The sequence below is a fragment of the Canis lupus genome, chromosome 5, assembly GCF_011100685.1.
Source record: "Canis lupus familiaris isolate Mischka breed German Shepherd chromosome 5, alternate assembly UU_Cfam_GSD_1.0, whole genome shotgun sequence".
Taxonomy (NCBI): domain Eukaryota; kingdom Metazoa; phylum Chordata; class Mammalia; order Carnivora; family Canidae; genus Canis; species Canis lupus.
The window spans coordinates 44076081-44090972 of record NC_049226.1 but is presented as its reverse complement, the minus strand read 5'-3'; the positions used below and the strand labels follow the sequence as shown (position 1 = coordinate 44090972).

Sequence of the window (14892 nt, the reverse complement as noted above, 5' to 3'; positions counted from 1 at the left end):
GATGTAGAAAGAAGGCTATTAAGTTTGGGTTTAATAAATAATTCACTCTTTAAAGCAACCAATCATCATCAGGATTGGTTAATATTACTGGATACTCACTGAGAATCATCGTGACACAATCATGCCTCTATGGGCATTAATCTATTAACATAATAATGCCATTCAGAACTGTAACTGTACTAAAATATACTACTGCTAAAAAAATTAAGTAAAATAAAATATACTACTGCTAATAACATGATCTCTACAAATTGTCAAAGATGGATATAAAAATCAGATGACAAGTGGCTAAGATGCTTCTTTGTGTGGATATTTGTCACAAGATATTACTCAATAATTTTTTCTTCCCAACTGAATAGTGATAATACTCAAAATGATGCCAATACCAAGGAATTCTGGGTAAACATGCCAAATTTGATGATGCACCTAAAGAAAGTGTCAGAACAAAAACCCCAGGCTACATATTATAATGTGGACATGCTCAAATATCAGGTAAGCCTATTCATTTGATCAAGGTGTCCCTTTCACATTATAAATGTATATTCTAACATGTCTAACATTAAGTAAAAGTAAACAAAATAGCATTTCTTTTAATATAACTTAAAACCTATCATTTTTAAGAAAATAAAAGGCTCCTTGAAGACTACAAAAATGAAGTTGCAGAAACTTTCAATAATTGAGATTATAAATAGTGGTAAACTAGTTATTGTGGTGGTAATATACCCTACAGTTTGGAAAACACTTATTTACATTGTTGTAAGGAAACCACTAAAAGTAAAGTATCTATACGATGGTACATTTTACAAAAATGCAAATGATTGTATTGTTTGTCCTGTAAAAATAATACCACCTAAGCTTTGGATGTTATCAATAATACTGAACAAACATGATACCACAGAAATTCATCACTTGTATAATTAAGATATGATGTAAAATACATTTTTATTTAACTTTCTTCCCCCCAAACGTTTAAAACACATTTAGTGACTGCTTTAAGCTTCTGAGAGAAAGGAAAAGGAGCAAGAAAAGCAAACTCCAATGAAATATTTCCCTGAATGAGAAGTTAAATTTAGAAGCACATGCATGGTTCTTATGCCCAAAGGGGGAAATATAAAACTTCACTTGTTTTCTTTCACAACCATTCATTACAAACACCACCTCTACGTCGTCACTTCAGATTAAAAACATTTTTTTAAATTCTTAAATGCTGTCAGATTTTTTTTTTTAAAGTCTCCACAGTGTCATTCAGGGAATCTAGAAAGAAGAGAAAATTCACCTATTGCAACATGAGGCTATTGTAAAGTATTACATTGGAGGCAAGAAGTTTATTCTGGAATTAAGTCAGCTTCCTACTGGCCTCTGACTTTAGGCACTGAATCTTCCTGAAGCTCTGTTTCCTCATCTGCAAATAAGGATCATTGTGATTCCTACCTAGATATGTTACAGGCTGTTGTAAGGAGCTAATGACCTAATATATTTCAAAGTATTTGTTAAATATAAGTAGCCTTAGGGCTGCTGGTTTGTTTTAAAGTGAGCTCTGAGGAATCCCTTCTGCTGCTGTTTAGTTGCAGTGGTGGTGTTTTCCAACATGCAAGGAATTGGGTGGGAGGCACAATAAGCGTTCTGTGGGATTGCCCTCAAATCTCAGCATGTTTAGTTTTTGGCCGCTATGATCATAGCATCCTCCAGTAACTGGGTCGATCAAAAACACACCCGCACAAATCCAAAACGCACTGTCCCTAGGTAGAGGAGCCACTGGGGACTCAAGAACCACCACTGAGACAGAGCACAGAATCCAGCCCAGAGGGGTCAGTCTGCTCTTCTTTTGATTTACCTTAAATAACACATTTCCAAAGCAAAGTTCATTTGCAGAGAACTGTGCTGCTAAAAATATTTAAATTTTAAAAAACCTATAATTGTTATCTAACAAAAATTGCCATCAAAAGCCATGGCATTTTATAAAAGAATTCATATCTGGGCTTGTTTCTATAGCAACTCCTGCTACCTTAGGAGCTCAACTTGCCCTCAGGCCCCTTCCCCATGGTATCTGTCTGTGGAGGCATTGCTAGGCCAATAGAGCTACTTATAGTCTTTAAAATCAGCAAAACTCATACTCCGTGAATAAAACCAAAAGGGTGTAGACATCACCCACATGGCCCCTGTAGTGTATGTGTGCTGGTAAAAGAAGAATCTCTTAGAGCTCTTCATCATCACAGTGAACAATCAAGAAATAATAACATTAAAATTTTTTCGTTGTAGATCCAGAAATCAAGTTGGTATTATTGTCTTTAGATTAAGACAATATCATTAATTCTGCAAACATGGCTTTTCCTTGGTCAAACTCACAGTTGATTCTAACTAGAATTGACGGGAGACAGTAGAATGTACCCCTTCCAGTTAGAGGACTTGGGTTCAAGTACTCACTTTGGCAAATCCAAAAGAGTAATGATAACCTGTTTCATTTAACTCACTGGTATGTTGTGAAGAGAAAGTATGATAAGAGTATTAATGTATGGGGACGCCTGGGTGGCTCAGTGGTTGAGTGTCTGCCTTCGGCTCAGGTCGTGATCCTGGAGTCCCAGGATCAAGTCCCACATCGGGCTCCCCACAGGGAGTCTGCTTCTCCCTCTGCCTATGTCTCTGCCTCTCTCTGTGTGTCTCTCATGAATAAATTTAAAAAAATTTTTAAGAGTATTAATGTATGAAAACATTAATGCTTTACTAAGTGCTAGGCACTATGCTGACTATTTCACATAAACTATCTTCCATCTCCCCGACAACTCTATGGGTAGATATTATTGTTATAATTCTCATTTGGCAGATGAAGAAATAACTGAGACTCAGAGAGGACTAGTGACTGACCCAAGATTACTCAGCTTGTGACTGTCAGAACTCACATCCAAGACTAACTCCTGTCCTCAGCTCCTAAGCAGTGCGTGCTACTACCTCCCTAAGTGACACAAGTGCGTTGTAAACTCTAAAGTGTTGTAGAGATTTTAGTAGCTGATTTTATTTTTCATCCGTAACAGTTTACCTGTAGCATGCAGCTCCCTTTCACAGGGCACTGTTCCCAGTGATATTTACTGCGAGCTCATTTGTGAGCAGCACCAACAACATGATGACATTTTATATCTAAGAATATTCCATGGGAGATAACCATAGCTTCTGGCTTTGTTTCAGACTAACAGTTGAGCCTTAAACATTCTCTTTCCTGTTATTTGGCAAGGTGTCTGCCCAGGGCCTTCAATCCACACCTCTGAACCTGGCAGTGAACTGGCGGTGTGAGCCAGCAAGCACTGACCTGCGCATCGATTACAAATACAACACCGATGCAATGACAACTGCTGTGGCCCTCAACAATGTGCAGTTCCTGGTCCCCATAGATGGAGGAGTAACCAAGCTCCAGGCTGTGCTCCCACCAGCGGTCTGGTAAGGAGCCACTAGTCCCCTTCCTCTTTACCAAACGGCTGTTTCTGGGCAAAGGGATCATAAACTTCTTAGCATTTGCATTTCCTACAGGAGGCCATTACAGCAGGCCTGTATGTCAGGGTGCAGGGCAGGAAACACTGTCCTGTTATTCTAAGAAGAAAAGATTTAGCAGATGCTCACACAATAGTAGAAGTGCTAGAGGACTAAGCTTTAGACTGGATCTCCAAGAATGTTTCCCCAGGACACTGCAGAACTGGCTTACCAGGGAAGCTGCTAGCTCTACCACAACCAAGAAGCAGAAAAATGAGAAAGCTGCCCGTGGAGCCACTAATTTCAAGAACTCACCAGAGCCATGTTGATCCAAGGATAAGAAAGTTCCTACCGACACTGCCTTAACTGCTTCTCAGCACTCCTGGAACTGGGAGCCTGGACTGCACAGCACTTTGTGGGAAGATCCCCACATCTCAGTTAGACTGCTGGCCACCAGAAAAGAGCTACGAACACAGCAGGAGAATGGCCTCTGCTCCCTTCTGTCCTCCAAATCTCAAGCAGTGCACGTCATGTGGACCCTAAGCCGCATCTAAGACCCTAACTGCAGGGGCATCTAAGAAATGTAGGGTTTTGTTCTATAGCCTCTGGACCATAAAAAAAATCACCACTGGAGAAGGTACGGGAACAGACCCTGAAGAGAAACCAAGTTAAAAAGGACTTGTTCTCTTAGAGAAAGTATTCTAGTTTTTCCATGTGATTGTCAGAAGCAAAAAATAGAACATTAAAAAAAAAAGTCAGCCATATGACAGCTCCAACTTAAGTTACCTGAACTCATTATTCATTAGAGGTGTCAGAAAAAATTAACTGCATTGTCCTCTATATGTTTTCCTATCTGACAGTTGTAGCTGGTTATAATAAGGAACAGATAAAAGAACATTTATGTGTAGACGGATGTATGGATGGTTGGATGGATAGATAGATAGATAGATAGATAATGGGTAAATCATAATTAACATTGTCAAGATTCATTTTTTAAAATTAACACTATCTAGAAAAAATATGGCATCCATTAAACAAAAACCTTTACATACACAAAAGCCTTTTACCTATTTTATTTATTTTTAGGAATGCTGAACAACAAAGAATATTGTGGAAGATTCCTGATATTTCTCAGAAGTCAGAAAATGGAGGTACTGTAATTATAGGCTTATTTAATACATAAAGCTGAAATAACTTTCAGGTATTAAAAAACTATCAATCAAAATACACTTAGCATTAGAAGCAAGCAGAATATTTCACTTTACTTTGGTGTATACTTATCTCAACCAATAAAAGCAAGTAATTTCTCAGTGGATCCTCTACTTCCCCTTTTCTGCCCAACCCCACATCAAACAGGCCATACTTCAACCAGAGAAGAGCTTTTAATGAGACAAGTTTTCATTTTGTGTCAGATCTCCACTTCCTGATAGTTTACATATTTTTCACTTTCCTCTGACTGGGAAAATACATTGCCTTCCAAGTAACATGCTCCCAAATTTTGAAGTATCATTTGGTTGAATTACACTTTCATTAGTGTACAAGAAAAGTTCCTCATAATATTTCATGAAAAAATTTATTCATCACCATTTTGTCACTAAAACATACACTATTTTGTATGTTTTATTTTGTATATTTATACTAAGTTAGATGTTGTGTGTTAACTTTTGAATATAATTTGCAAAACTATATCCAGTGTGTTGTGCAATGATACTCTTTTTTAAATTTTTTTATAGGGGTGGGTTCTTTATTGGCCAGATTTCAGCTATCCGAAGGCCCAAGCAAACCTTCCCCGTTGGTTGTGCAGTTCACAAGTGAAGGAAGCACCCTTTCTGGTTGTGATATTGAACTTGTTGGAGCAGGGTATCGGTTTTCACTCATTAAGAAAAGGTTTGCTGCAGGTAAGTGGGCATCCTGTGAGTTTCCTTTGCAAAAATAGTGTTGCCCTAGCTACTCTCTTGAGAAGGAAAAGTGTCTGATTTGCTCATCTTCTTTCTTTTCCTCTTCCCAATTCCCAATCCCCATTTCTCATCCCAGTTAGAAAGCAAACAGATTGTAGAATGAAAAATTGGATAATAAACTAGAAGTCAGAATCAGGAAGGCCTTGACTACCGATCATGGCTCTGGCTCTGTTTCTTATGTGGGGATCACCAGTCATTCCTATTATATACACATGTATATACTAAGGCCAGTGGAATAAATACTACTGTTTTTTTTTAAGATTTTATTTATTTATTCATGAGAGACACAGAGAGAGGGAGAGAGAGAGAGAGAAAGAGAGAGGCAGAGACACAGGCAGAGGGAGAAGCAGGCTGCATGCAGGGAGCCCGACATGGGACTGGATCCCAGGACTCCAGGATCACGCCCTAGGCTGAAGGCGGCGCTAAACCGCCAGTCCACCTGGGCTGCCCAATCCTACTGTTTTTATACTGATAAACAAAGTAAATGCTATTTGCCTCTGAATTTACCTCTTACCTAAAGACATTTTTTCTCCAACAAGACTTCATAGATTTTAGACTTGTCAGGTATAGCTGAAATCTGAGAAGATCCATCTTTCACTTCAATATAAGCAACCTTCAAGAATCTAGGCCAGGTATCAGAAACGGTTGCCCATGAGCTGAATATGGCCATAAGATATGTTTTTGGCACACATGATAGTTTTTTGGTGAAGAAGTCCCCAATACTAGGGTGATTATACTTATCAATGACTTGTCAGGATAACTCCTGGTTTTTATGCCTGCTGGTCTCTTGTAATTACTAGTTTTAACCTTTCCACTCTCAAAAATGACCCAGGTTACATGATTACTCTTCCCAAAACAAGTTGGATTCCCACATACAGAAACAAATCTCCCAGCCCATCCTAAAACCTAAACGTCTGCAAAGTGTTCATACACGGACATGTGAAAAGGCAACTACCTGGTCTGGGAAATTGAAAACTTAAAAAATTGTATGTATTTTATACTAATACCACACCTCTCAAAATGCAGTATTAGGCTCCTCGGGGTAGGCAGGAAGGATAAAAATGTTGCCCGTATCATAATCACATTATGGAACTAGCAGATAACCTGTTGATATGTTGTTTTGTTTTGCAGGAAAATATTTGGCAGATAACTAATAAAATCTTATGCAAGGATTTGGATGATTCATATAATGGAGAACTGTTGTATGAGAAACAGGTTTTAATTTTGGTTTGATGGAAACAAACCAAAATCTGCACTTGGGATATATCTGCTGGAAATGTCCGTGACTTTCAGCAATGATTTCCCTCACACAATACCATGATGACCAGTCTTGCAGTATTTACTTCTAGGTGTAATATTGTTAATGGTTTTAAAATGTAATTATTGTATTTGTAAATTGTACTCACTCCAGTAAGGCGATTAGACACCTGAGTTTTAGCATTTTACCATTCCTGAAATGGATGTAATTTAAACTGTGGTATGTAAATTTAATAGTAGAACTGTTGAATGGCACAATGCTTACAGAGGTAGATTGCATTTTGTCAATATATAAAATTTAAATATAATATTGATAGCTGTCATAAAGGGGGTGCCACATACAAAGAAAATTAAGTGGAACCAGAGGAAAAAAAAACTTCATTTTCTTCAATCCTTAGTATGTTTTACTCTAGTGCTAAATAAAAATTCTATCTTCAAATATTTAGTGGGTTAAATTCAGAAACTATTTCAGAAAAAAAATTCTAAAGTTACAGCATATTCAAGAAGAGCATTAATTACCACTTTTTAAAAAGCTTTTTTTTCAAACTGCAAATTTCATAAAAATGCAAACTGTGTAAACAGGGCCTCTTATTTTTATAACTTGTGTAAAAAGGGAAAGCAATTCATATTTAAAGTTTAAGTAGATGAAATTATAATCAAGAGTAAAGAAGATGTTGAAGTCTTAACTACTTCCCCCTCTCTCTACAGTTTAGCAAATGTGGAGATTGCTGAATAATATCAGACTAAAGCCAAAATTGTGACTTTAAAATTTCAAGACTTTCCGTAGTTGGACTGGTTAACAACTTTTGCTTAATTAGTCTGAACAGAGTCTCCCGTATAGCATGGAGAATGGTACCATGTATCTTTCTCTTTACCTGCAGGAATCAGACCATTAAGGCTAAAACTCGAAAAAAAAAAAAAAAAAAAATTCAGTCCCTCCAACCCCGTTTAAGTCCAGAAGGCAAATTTTAATCATTATCATTTATATCATTGGGGAAGGAGAAAAAAAAAAAAGCTTTATAAATGAAATTCAATCCACATTATTGTGCAATAAATTTCATTTTGGATAAGATTCATCATATGTGACTATAAATCTTTGCCATTCTCGGGGAATCAGAAAGAGAGTTATCAAAAATTAATGTCATGATTTCATCATTGCAAGGTACGATTAAAACTGTAATTACTCAGTCTGGCCTCACAATGTGAGGAGGATTCAGAATGGAGAAGCACTTCTTCAGGGTTAGTCCCAGTTGTCAAACCTTCCTCCTCCACTATCTGCAAACATGAAATTTCCTTTAAGTCATAGAACTTATTTTAAACATGAACCAATTCTTATCCTAAGTTATACTATTACATACCTGGAATTAGTAAGCCGTTGTATTTAGTTGCTAAATTTTTTTACGTTCACTGATACTTGACAAAGAATCATTAGTCTCTTTAGATTTTAGAATCAAATTAAATTTTGTAAGTCTTACTTTTAAAATGAGATTGTGATTGGCAATTGTTTATAGTTTATAGTGGAACTTTTTAAATTACCATTTGTACTGCTGCATCAGTGCTTGCTACAAAGAAAATGTTCAAATGTTCAAAATGATCTGTTTTACCTCAGAAGAATTTCTATTATTCAAATACTCTCAGTTGGCTCCCCAGACAGTCTGGAGTTGAAGTTTTTTTGGACAAATTATTAATGTACTCATTTTAAGTAAAGATATTCAATTTGATTTTGAAACCAAAATAGAAAATGCAAACTTTTAATCCTGCAAAACATCAAACACTGAAACCAATGGAGAGTAAGGAGCAGAAAATTGAGAATTATACAGCATATGAATTTAAAGATGCATTTTTAAGTAATCAATTCATAAGGAAAACGTATTGAATATTAACACAAAGCATATTAAAAATGTGTAAATATTACTGGTTCTTATGTCTTGCTCTTTATATTTTATTTTATTTTATATAGTTCTAGAGTGACTTAGTAATTAAACACAAGGGTTTTTTTCAAGGAATAATTTTGTTGATATTGTAAAAATATAATTTAAAACATAGATTACAAAAATCTTTAATGTTATTCAAACGTTTCCAGGAACTAAATTTGAAACTATAAAGATCTCTTGTGATCCCTTAATTGGTCTTTGTGAAACAGAATGGAGGTTATTGGCTTGATAATTATTAAACTTTCAATAACCAGAATCTCGATAGAGAAGATATCCCTTCTCCGTTCAGAAAAATAGGTCAAATAATAACACAATAAACTCATATCAGGGCTTTAGATTTTGGTAGTGGTTTTTTTTTTTTTCTAATTTTATAGTTTACAATCTCCTGTTAAACCTGTATCCACTGTACTGTACAATAAGAATTCATATTAGGAAAAAAGATCCTAGACAATGCAAGAGTCTCTGCTATAAAAACTAACAAATGAACATTAAGTCGGGTCCATTATCAATTCCTAAAACAGAAGAAAATAGGCAAGTACATATTAATATTTTCAATACTAGGGGTTAAAATAAAAAGAAAGAGTTCTCATTAACCAGAACACTATTTCTTGAGATTTATGATTTTAAAAGTTTCTGTTTTAACAAGATAGAAAGTATAAATGATATTGTTTTATTTTGACAACATGGAAAGTATGTTTTTTTCTAAATAAATTTCATATTTTCTTGATATTTTTAAAAATAAATTCTTGTTAAGAATTAGTCTGAATTTTACCATAGTTGGAATTTATAATTCCTAAGAGTTAAATTTTTAATTATTTTTAAAGCTCTCTTCTCTACATCTACAGACAAAATGAAAATTCATTGTATGGTATTTGGGAATATATTTCACCTATAAAGAAAGAAGGTCCACATTTCAAATGGTTTTGAGTGAATAGAGATGTTTTTTATTTTTGTTTTTATGTATTTTTATCCATTTCCATCTGCAAAGTGTTTGATGCAATAATGACACATATTTTCATTTCAAAATCTTCTTTTCAGAGAAACCTGGTAACTACACTAACTCTACCACTAACTACTGCTGTGTGACATTGGACAATCACTGCCTTTCTCGGTTTGTTCTCTTTAGTATGAGGGATTAGGATTGGGATTGGGATTGCCAGTGGTTTTCAAGTTTTTCTTAACAGCAGCATTTTCTGCTACCAAAATTGCATATGAAATCCTGTTATGCAAAACAGCTTAAAGCAATGACAGAGTTCCTTCAAGCAGTTGAGATTTGGGCGCCCCTACCCCCACTCCCACCCTGACCCCAGCACTATTTAAACACCATCATAACATGTCAATGATCTATAAAATTTCTCCCACCTCTGAAGTTCCATGATTCTACTAGATCAGATAGATTTCCTGGGGGGCTTCATAAGAAAACTTGGACAATCACAGTAATTGACTGACGTGTAATAAAAAATTATATTTACTTGAGTGCTTACCATATACCAGTCACGATAGATACTAGCTTGTTTAATACTTGTAGCAATCCAGAAGTTGTAAGTACTCTTCTTAATTCCTATTTTACAAATGATGACATCCAGGCTTAGATTAATTAATTTGCCCGAAGTGACACAGCAGCTGCAAGTAACCCAGTTATCTTGACTGCAGAGGGAGCCTCTCTGACCAGTTTTGCTTACTCATTCTGGGAAATAAACTCTTGTTTTATTTTCCTATATACATATCATTTGAATCCCAAGGTTAAAGGTGCCGTGAAAAATTAGTATCAAAATAAGGATAATTCCAATAGCAAAATTGTTGGAAGAGTATGCTTCTCAAAGAATGACTGTGAACCACTTGTAATAACAGTCATTTAAAAGGGTGATGATTTTGGCTCAGTCCCAGAGCCTAGAAGATAGTATCAACAAGTTTAAATTAAAAGAATAAATATCTAGGGATGGAATTTAGGAATACGTATTTTGACAAGCACCCAAAACCTGAGAATCACTGCCCTAAGACATCTCTGAGGTCCTTCTTAGTTATGACATTCTATCAAATTTTAAACATTAAATTGTAAGTTGAGTGAATATCATTTTTCTGGTGAGTTTATTTTTTCACTCAGTCCATTTAACTTTCTCCAGTTAAAGAAAAATGGAAAAAAAAAAAAAAAGACTCAAGGCTTTTCTGGGAAAATCCTTATCTTTTCCTTAGAGTTCTCACTATATAGTCTCAAAGTGGCCTGAAATGTATTTTCTCGTTTTCACATTTCTCCTTTTCCATCAATGGCTCAAAAGACTAAGAGAAGCTGTAGGCAGATTGCAAGCTATCACTCACTGCACAAAAAAAGTCCTAATAAATGTCTCCCTCCTTGCAAGAGACACTCAGATGGATGTGTAACTTTTGAGCTGACCCTAATTATTTTGTAGACCTTTGAATTGGATGCTTTATAACCATGGACCAGTATCATTGTAAAGGAGTTAACTCAATAATTTTTATTTTTCCTTTTTTTTTGTTTTCAGAATAATCACAGTTGTCAATTAAATTTGAATGGCATAGTAAAATATTTAGATATCTACTAAGAAGATGAGTTTGTTGAGTTTTGCCTTTTTTTTTAAGCTTTATTTTTCCTTACAGATTATGCATTCAGCAAGATCCCATTCAGGCTAAACGTACTTTCTGCTACATGGTTTTCTGACCAGCAATTTATTTAATGGAAGGAAATTTTTTTATGATAGTAAAAGAAGGATGATCTCTAAATATCATTTTAAAAATTAGTTAATATAAGTAAAAATGATGTTTCCTTGAAATAAATCAAATTAAGTTGCTGATATGAATGAACAAATCAATCTATGTTAACTGATTAAAGAAGGTGTTCTGATGACCTGCCACACCATCTTTTACTGTGTGCACTTCTGTCATGAAGCTTTATTGGATTTTCCTGCTTCTTTTGTGTTTGTTTGTTTGTTTGTTTGTTTGTTTCATTTGGCAAATAGCATCTAAATGCCATTCCCTCACTCGTGAATTAAACATGTCTACCATTACATTATTTTTTGTACATGGAATGTATGGAGGAAAAGGAGATAGAAGTCAAATATTTAAATTTCCAAATATTAAAAAAAAGAAAACCCACTAGCATTTCTGTGTCATTGCTTTGATGTTCTATCATCTTCTGTAGGCTAGAGTTGTAATTTTAATATCTAATTCAAATTGAAATATTCTTCTTGGAGGAAAGTCAAATTTTAGAGTCTATTGAGTTGACTATCAGATCTCTTGATTCTCCCTCATGTTTAACACTTGATTTCTATCCTAAATGAGTATTCTTGTGAGAGAAAAGCACCTCCTTATTGACATCCACTATAAGTATAATAATTTATTTTCTAGGTATAACTTCTCAAGTTATTTTTCCTTTGACTTATAGTATTTTTGATTGTCTTCTTCTATCCCTAAGGTAGTACGTTGCTTATTCTAAATACACCTTTAACCTTATAAGAAAAGATGTTTCAATGAGGAGCAAATATATATTTTTATGTGTCTCTTAATGCCTAAAAGAAAATAAGTAAAGGATACTTCAGCATTCACCTATATTCCAGTATTTTCCAAATTGTGTCCAGGTCGACTGGTTCTGGGAAATATTCATTGTGGCCTGAGAATATATGATCTTATGCCATATTCCCCACTCCTTGGACACTGATAATAAAGGTTAGTGTTTTAATGAAGCTTAAGAAAGTTATTAAATCACAAAACACTTTTTTTTCCCTAAACACATCTTGAAGAAACATTAGAAAAGTTTTAACACCAGCTTACATATCCTTCAAGAATCACAAATAATACAACCAGGAATGTTTTGAAAGAATGCTTCTGAGTTTTTGTTTAACTTGAAGAAAAATTCTTGCCACTTCAAATGAGTTAGTATCTATTTTAAATTTTCCTTAGTATATCTTAGTGAATTTAACTTTATCATCTAAAATATTCATGTAATACTTTAATTTTTTAAGTATTATTTTTAAGGTCTTGCACCTATGACCAAGCACATCAGAGTACCAACTGTTGAAAACAAATTCTTTACAGAGTGGAATTAACGCTAGCGAACAATCTTTGGTAATATCGTATTGAGTGGCTTTAAGAAATTGGATCATGATAGATGAACGCTGAACGCAGATTTACATAGTCTCGTTAGAAACTATACAAAAAACACTTTATAATGAGAGGGATACATTACTTAGCAAAGATTTTGCAGAACCCTACACTCTACTGATGAGCATTTCACAGTTCTTTTTTGCAATGCTTTATTTTTCAAATCAATCGTTCATACACAAAAGCAGCAAAATTCCTTTTTAAAAAATTCTTGGATGAACTGATTCAGAATAAAGCTGAATCACTTTACATTTCTCTAAATATAGCTCAGTTTTTAATTCACTCAGAGTTTGTGAATCAGCTTGATAGATGATAAGCCATTTATCATTTTTAAATATACCATTGAATATGTCACGCAAATGTTAATTCCATCTCATTTGTTCAGCTGTATATTACTTCACTGAGATTTTCTCTCCCTCTTCTCTCTGACCAAACAGATGCCTAGTGTTATTCATACATGCATCATTACTTTAAACTATTTTAAATAATACACCAAATGTCTACCACTGGGATCACTATCCCAGGGTCCAAAGTCAGATAGTTTTCTTTTCCTTGTGAGATGATAGGATGAAAATTCTTACAAGCTGTGTTAATTTTGCAGGTCAGTATTGAATTCTTGTTTTTTAAATGGATGTGCATGAAAGAGACTGGCCCCTGTCTAATCTCTCTGTTTCTCTCTCAATCTAAGAGAATTGGAAAATTGCTCCTGAATATTTTTTCTTGAAAAAGCCAAGTGTTGGGATATGTATGATGATATGCTAATCTTATATATGAACAGAGCTTCACTACAGGCCAAGCAGTCCTTTACAGAGCTGGCTTTTTTAACTGTTTGAATATTACTGGGTTCAATATACAAATACTTTTAATTTTTCACTTCATGTAGGAAAAAAATCTATAAACGATCAAATTTTAATTTTCACACTTACTAAGTGGCATTCTTTTTTTTTTCTTTGACAAAAGAGAAACTAGGAAAAGAATCTCAGAGAAATTTTGCTGTGTTTCCAAAGGTAATAAAATTCAGTCAATTGTCTTTCTTAAGAAAAATGCTGTTAGTGTGTACTTTGAGTTGGTGGTAGCCTTTCTTTAGAACTCCCCGTGTACTTTATAGCAACGGTAAACTGAATTTTTTTATGACCTAGTATGAAGTATTTAATTTCACAGAATTCCTTGAGCATAAAATATTTATAAAAGAAATTGTGGGTTAAAATACTCAAGTATATTTTTTAAATCTAGTTAAAATATTAATACCTGGCTCTTTTTCCTACATGTGTAATTCAACCGAGAGTACTTTTATTCTCATGGCCGTTACTGCTTTGTCTATGATGAAAGCTTTACTGCTTCTGTACTGTGCTCAAGAAAAAAACCAGCAAAAGAAGCAAGAGTTCACTGTAGCAAAGCTCGCTGGTGAGCAAAGGTGATATGAATGTGTAGTATTGATTTATTGAAGATAATCAGAACATTTTAACATTACTTGCCTTATAAGTTAGAAAAGGTGTGGACATCATTTTTTTTTGTAAATAATGATTTTTACAAATGTTTTTTCCTTCATACCAATCACCCATTTCACAAAATCCCAAATATGCAATTATTTATCATGACACATTACTGCAACTAGGGTTCCCATTTCCGAATAAACTTTAATTATACATGAGATCAAGATGAAATATCTAAAGTAAATTGTTATTTAAATGTAATTTTTTTCTGGAAAATAAATGAAAAAATGTAAAACTAAATTCAGTTGTGAACCTCTTTTATCACCAGCCTCTTAAAATTTTACCCACATTTCTGGAAAATTTCACTGCGTGTTTGGGGTGGCAAAGCGGACAAAACGTTTTGACTGTGCAAGGGCTTTAGAGCAGGACACATCCCAGTCCCGTGATTTAATGATAGACTGGAGCACATCACTCGATTCTTCATCCCTATCTTTAAGAAAATGGAGCTACTCTCCCCTTATCATAGGGTCAATGAACAGATTAAAAGAGATAATCTTTACCAGTCACCTAATAGTTCCTACCTACTACGTAGTGGATATCCAATAAACAATCCCTTCCCTCTTCTGTGAATAGCGATTGGGATGGGGCCAGAACACTCTAACGCTCTCCCTCCGGCGCTGTCCTGACTCTTACTGGCTCTACTGTCATCCCGGTGCATTGCTCTAGTCAGCTTCT

The 14892-nt window shown here is 34.7% G+C and overlaps 1 protein-coding gene across 25 annotated transcripts in view; it reads left to right on the top strand.

Annotated features, from left to right (window-relative positions):
- SGIP1 (SH3GL interacting endocytic adaptor 1) overlaps positions 1-11710 on the top strand; it is a 201927-nt gene extending 190217 nt beyond the window's left edge. For all 25 annotated transcript variants that reach the window (XM_038537198.1, XM_038537197.1, XM_038537200.1 and 22 more), the window contains 5 exons: positions 360-492; positions 3227-3429; positions 4546-4610; positions 5193-5357; positions 6549-11710. In XM_038537198.1, the coding sequence (XP_038393126.1) occupies positions 360-492; positions 3227-3429; positions 4546-4610; positions 5193-5357; positions 6549-6571 (589 nt within the window). In that variant the 3' untranslated portion in view covers positions 6572-11710. The remainder of the gene's footprint in view (positions 1-359; positions 493-3226; positions 3430-4545; positions 4611-5192; positions 5358-6548) is intronic.
- The last annotated feature ends 3182 nt before the right edge of the window (positions 11711-14892 follow it).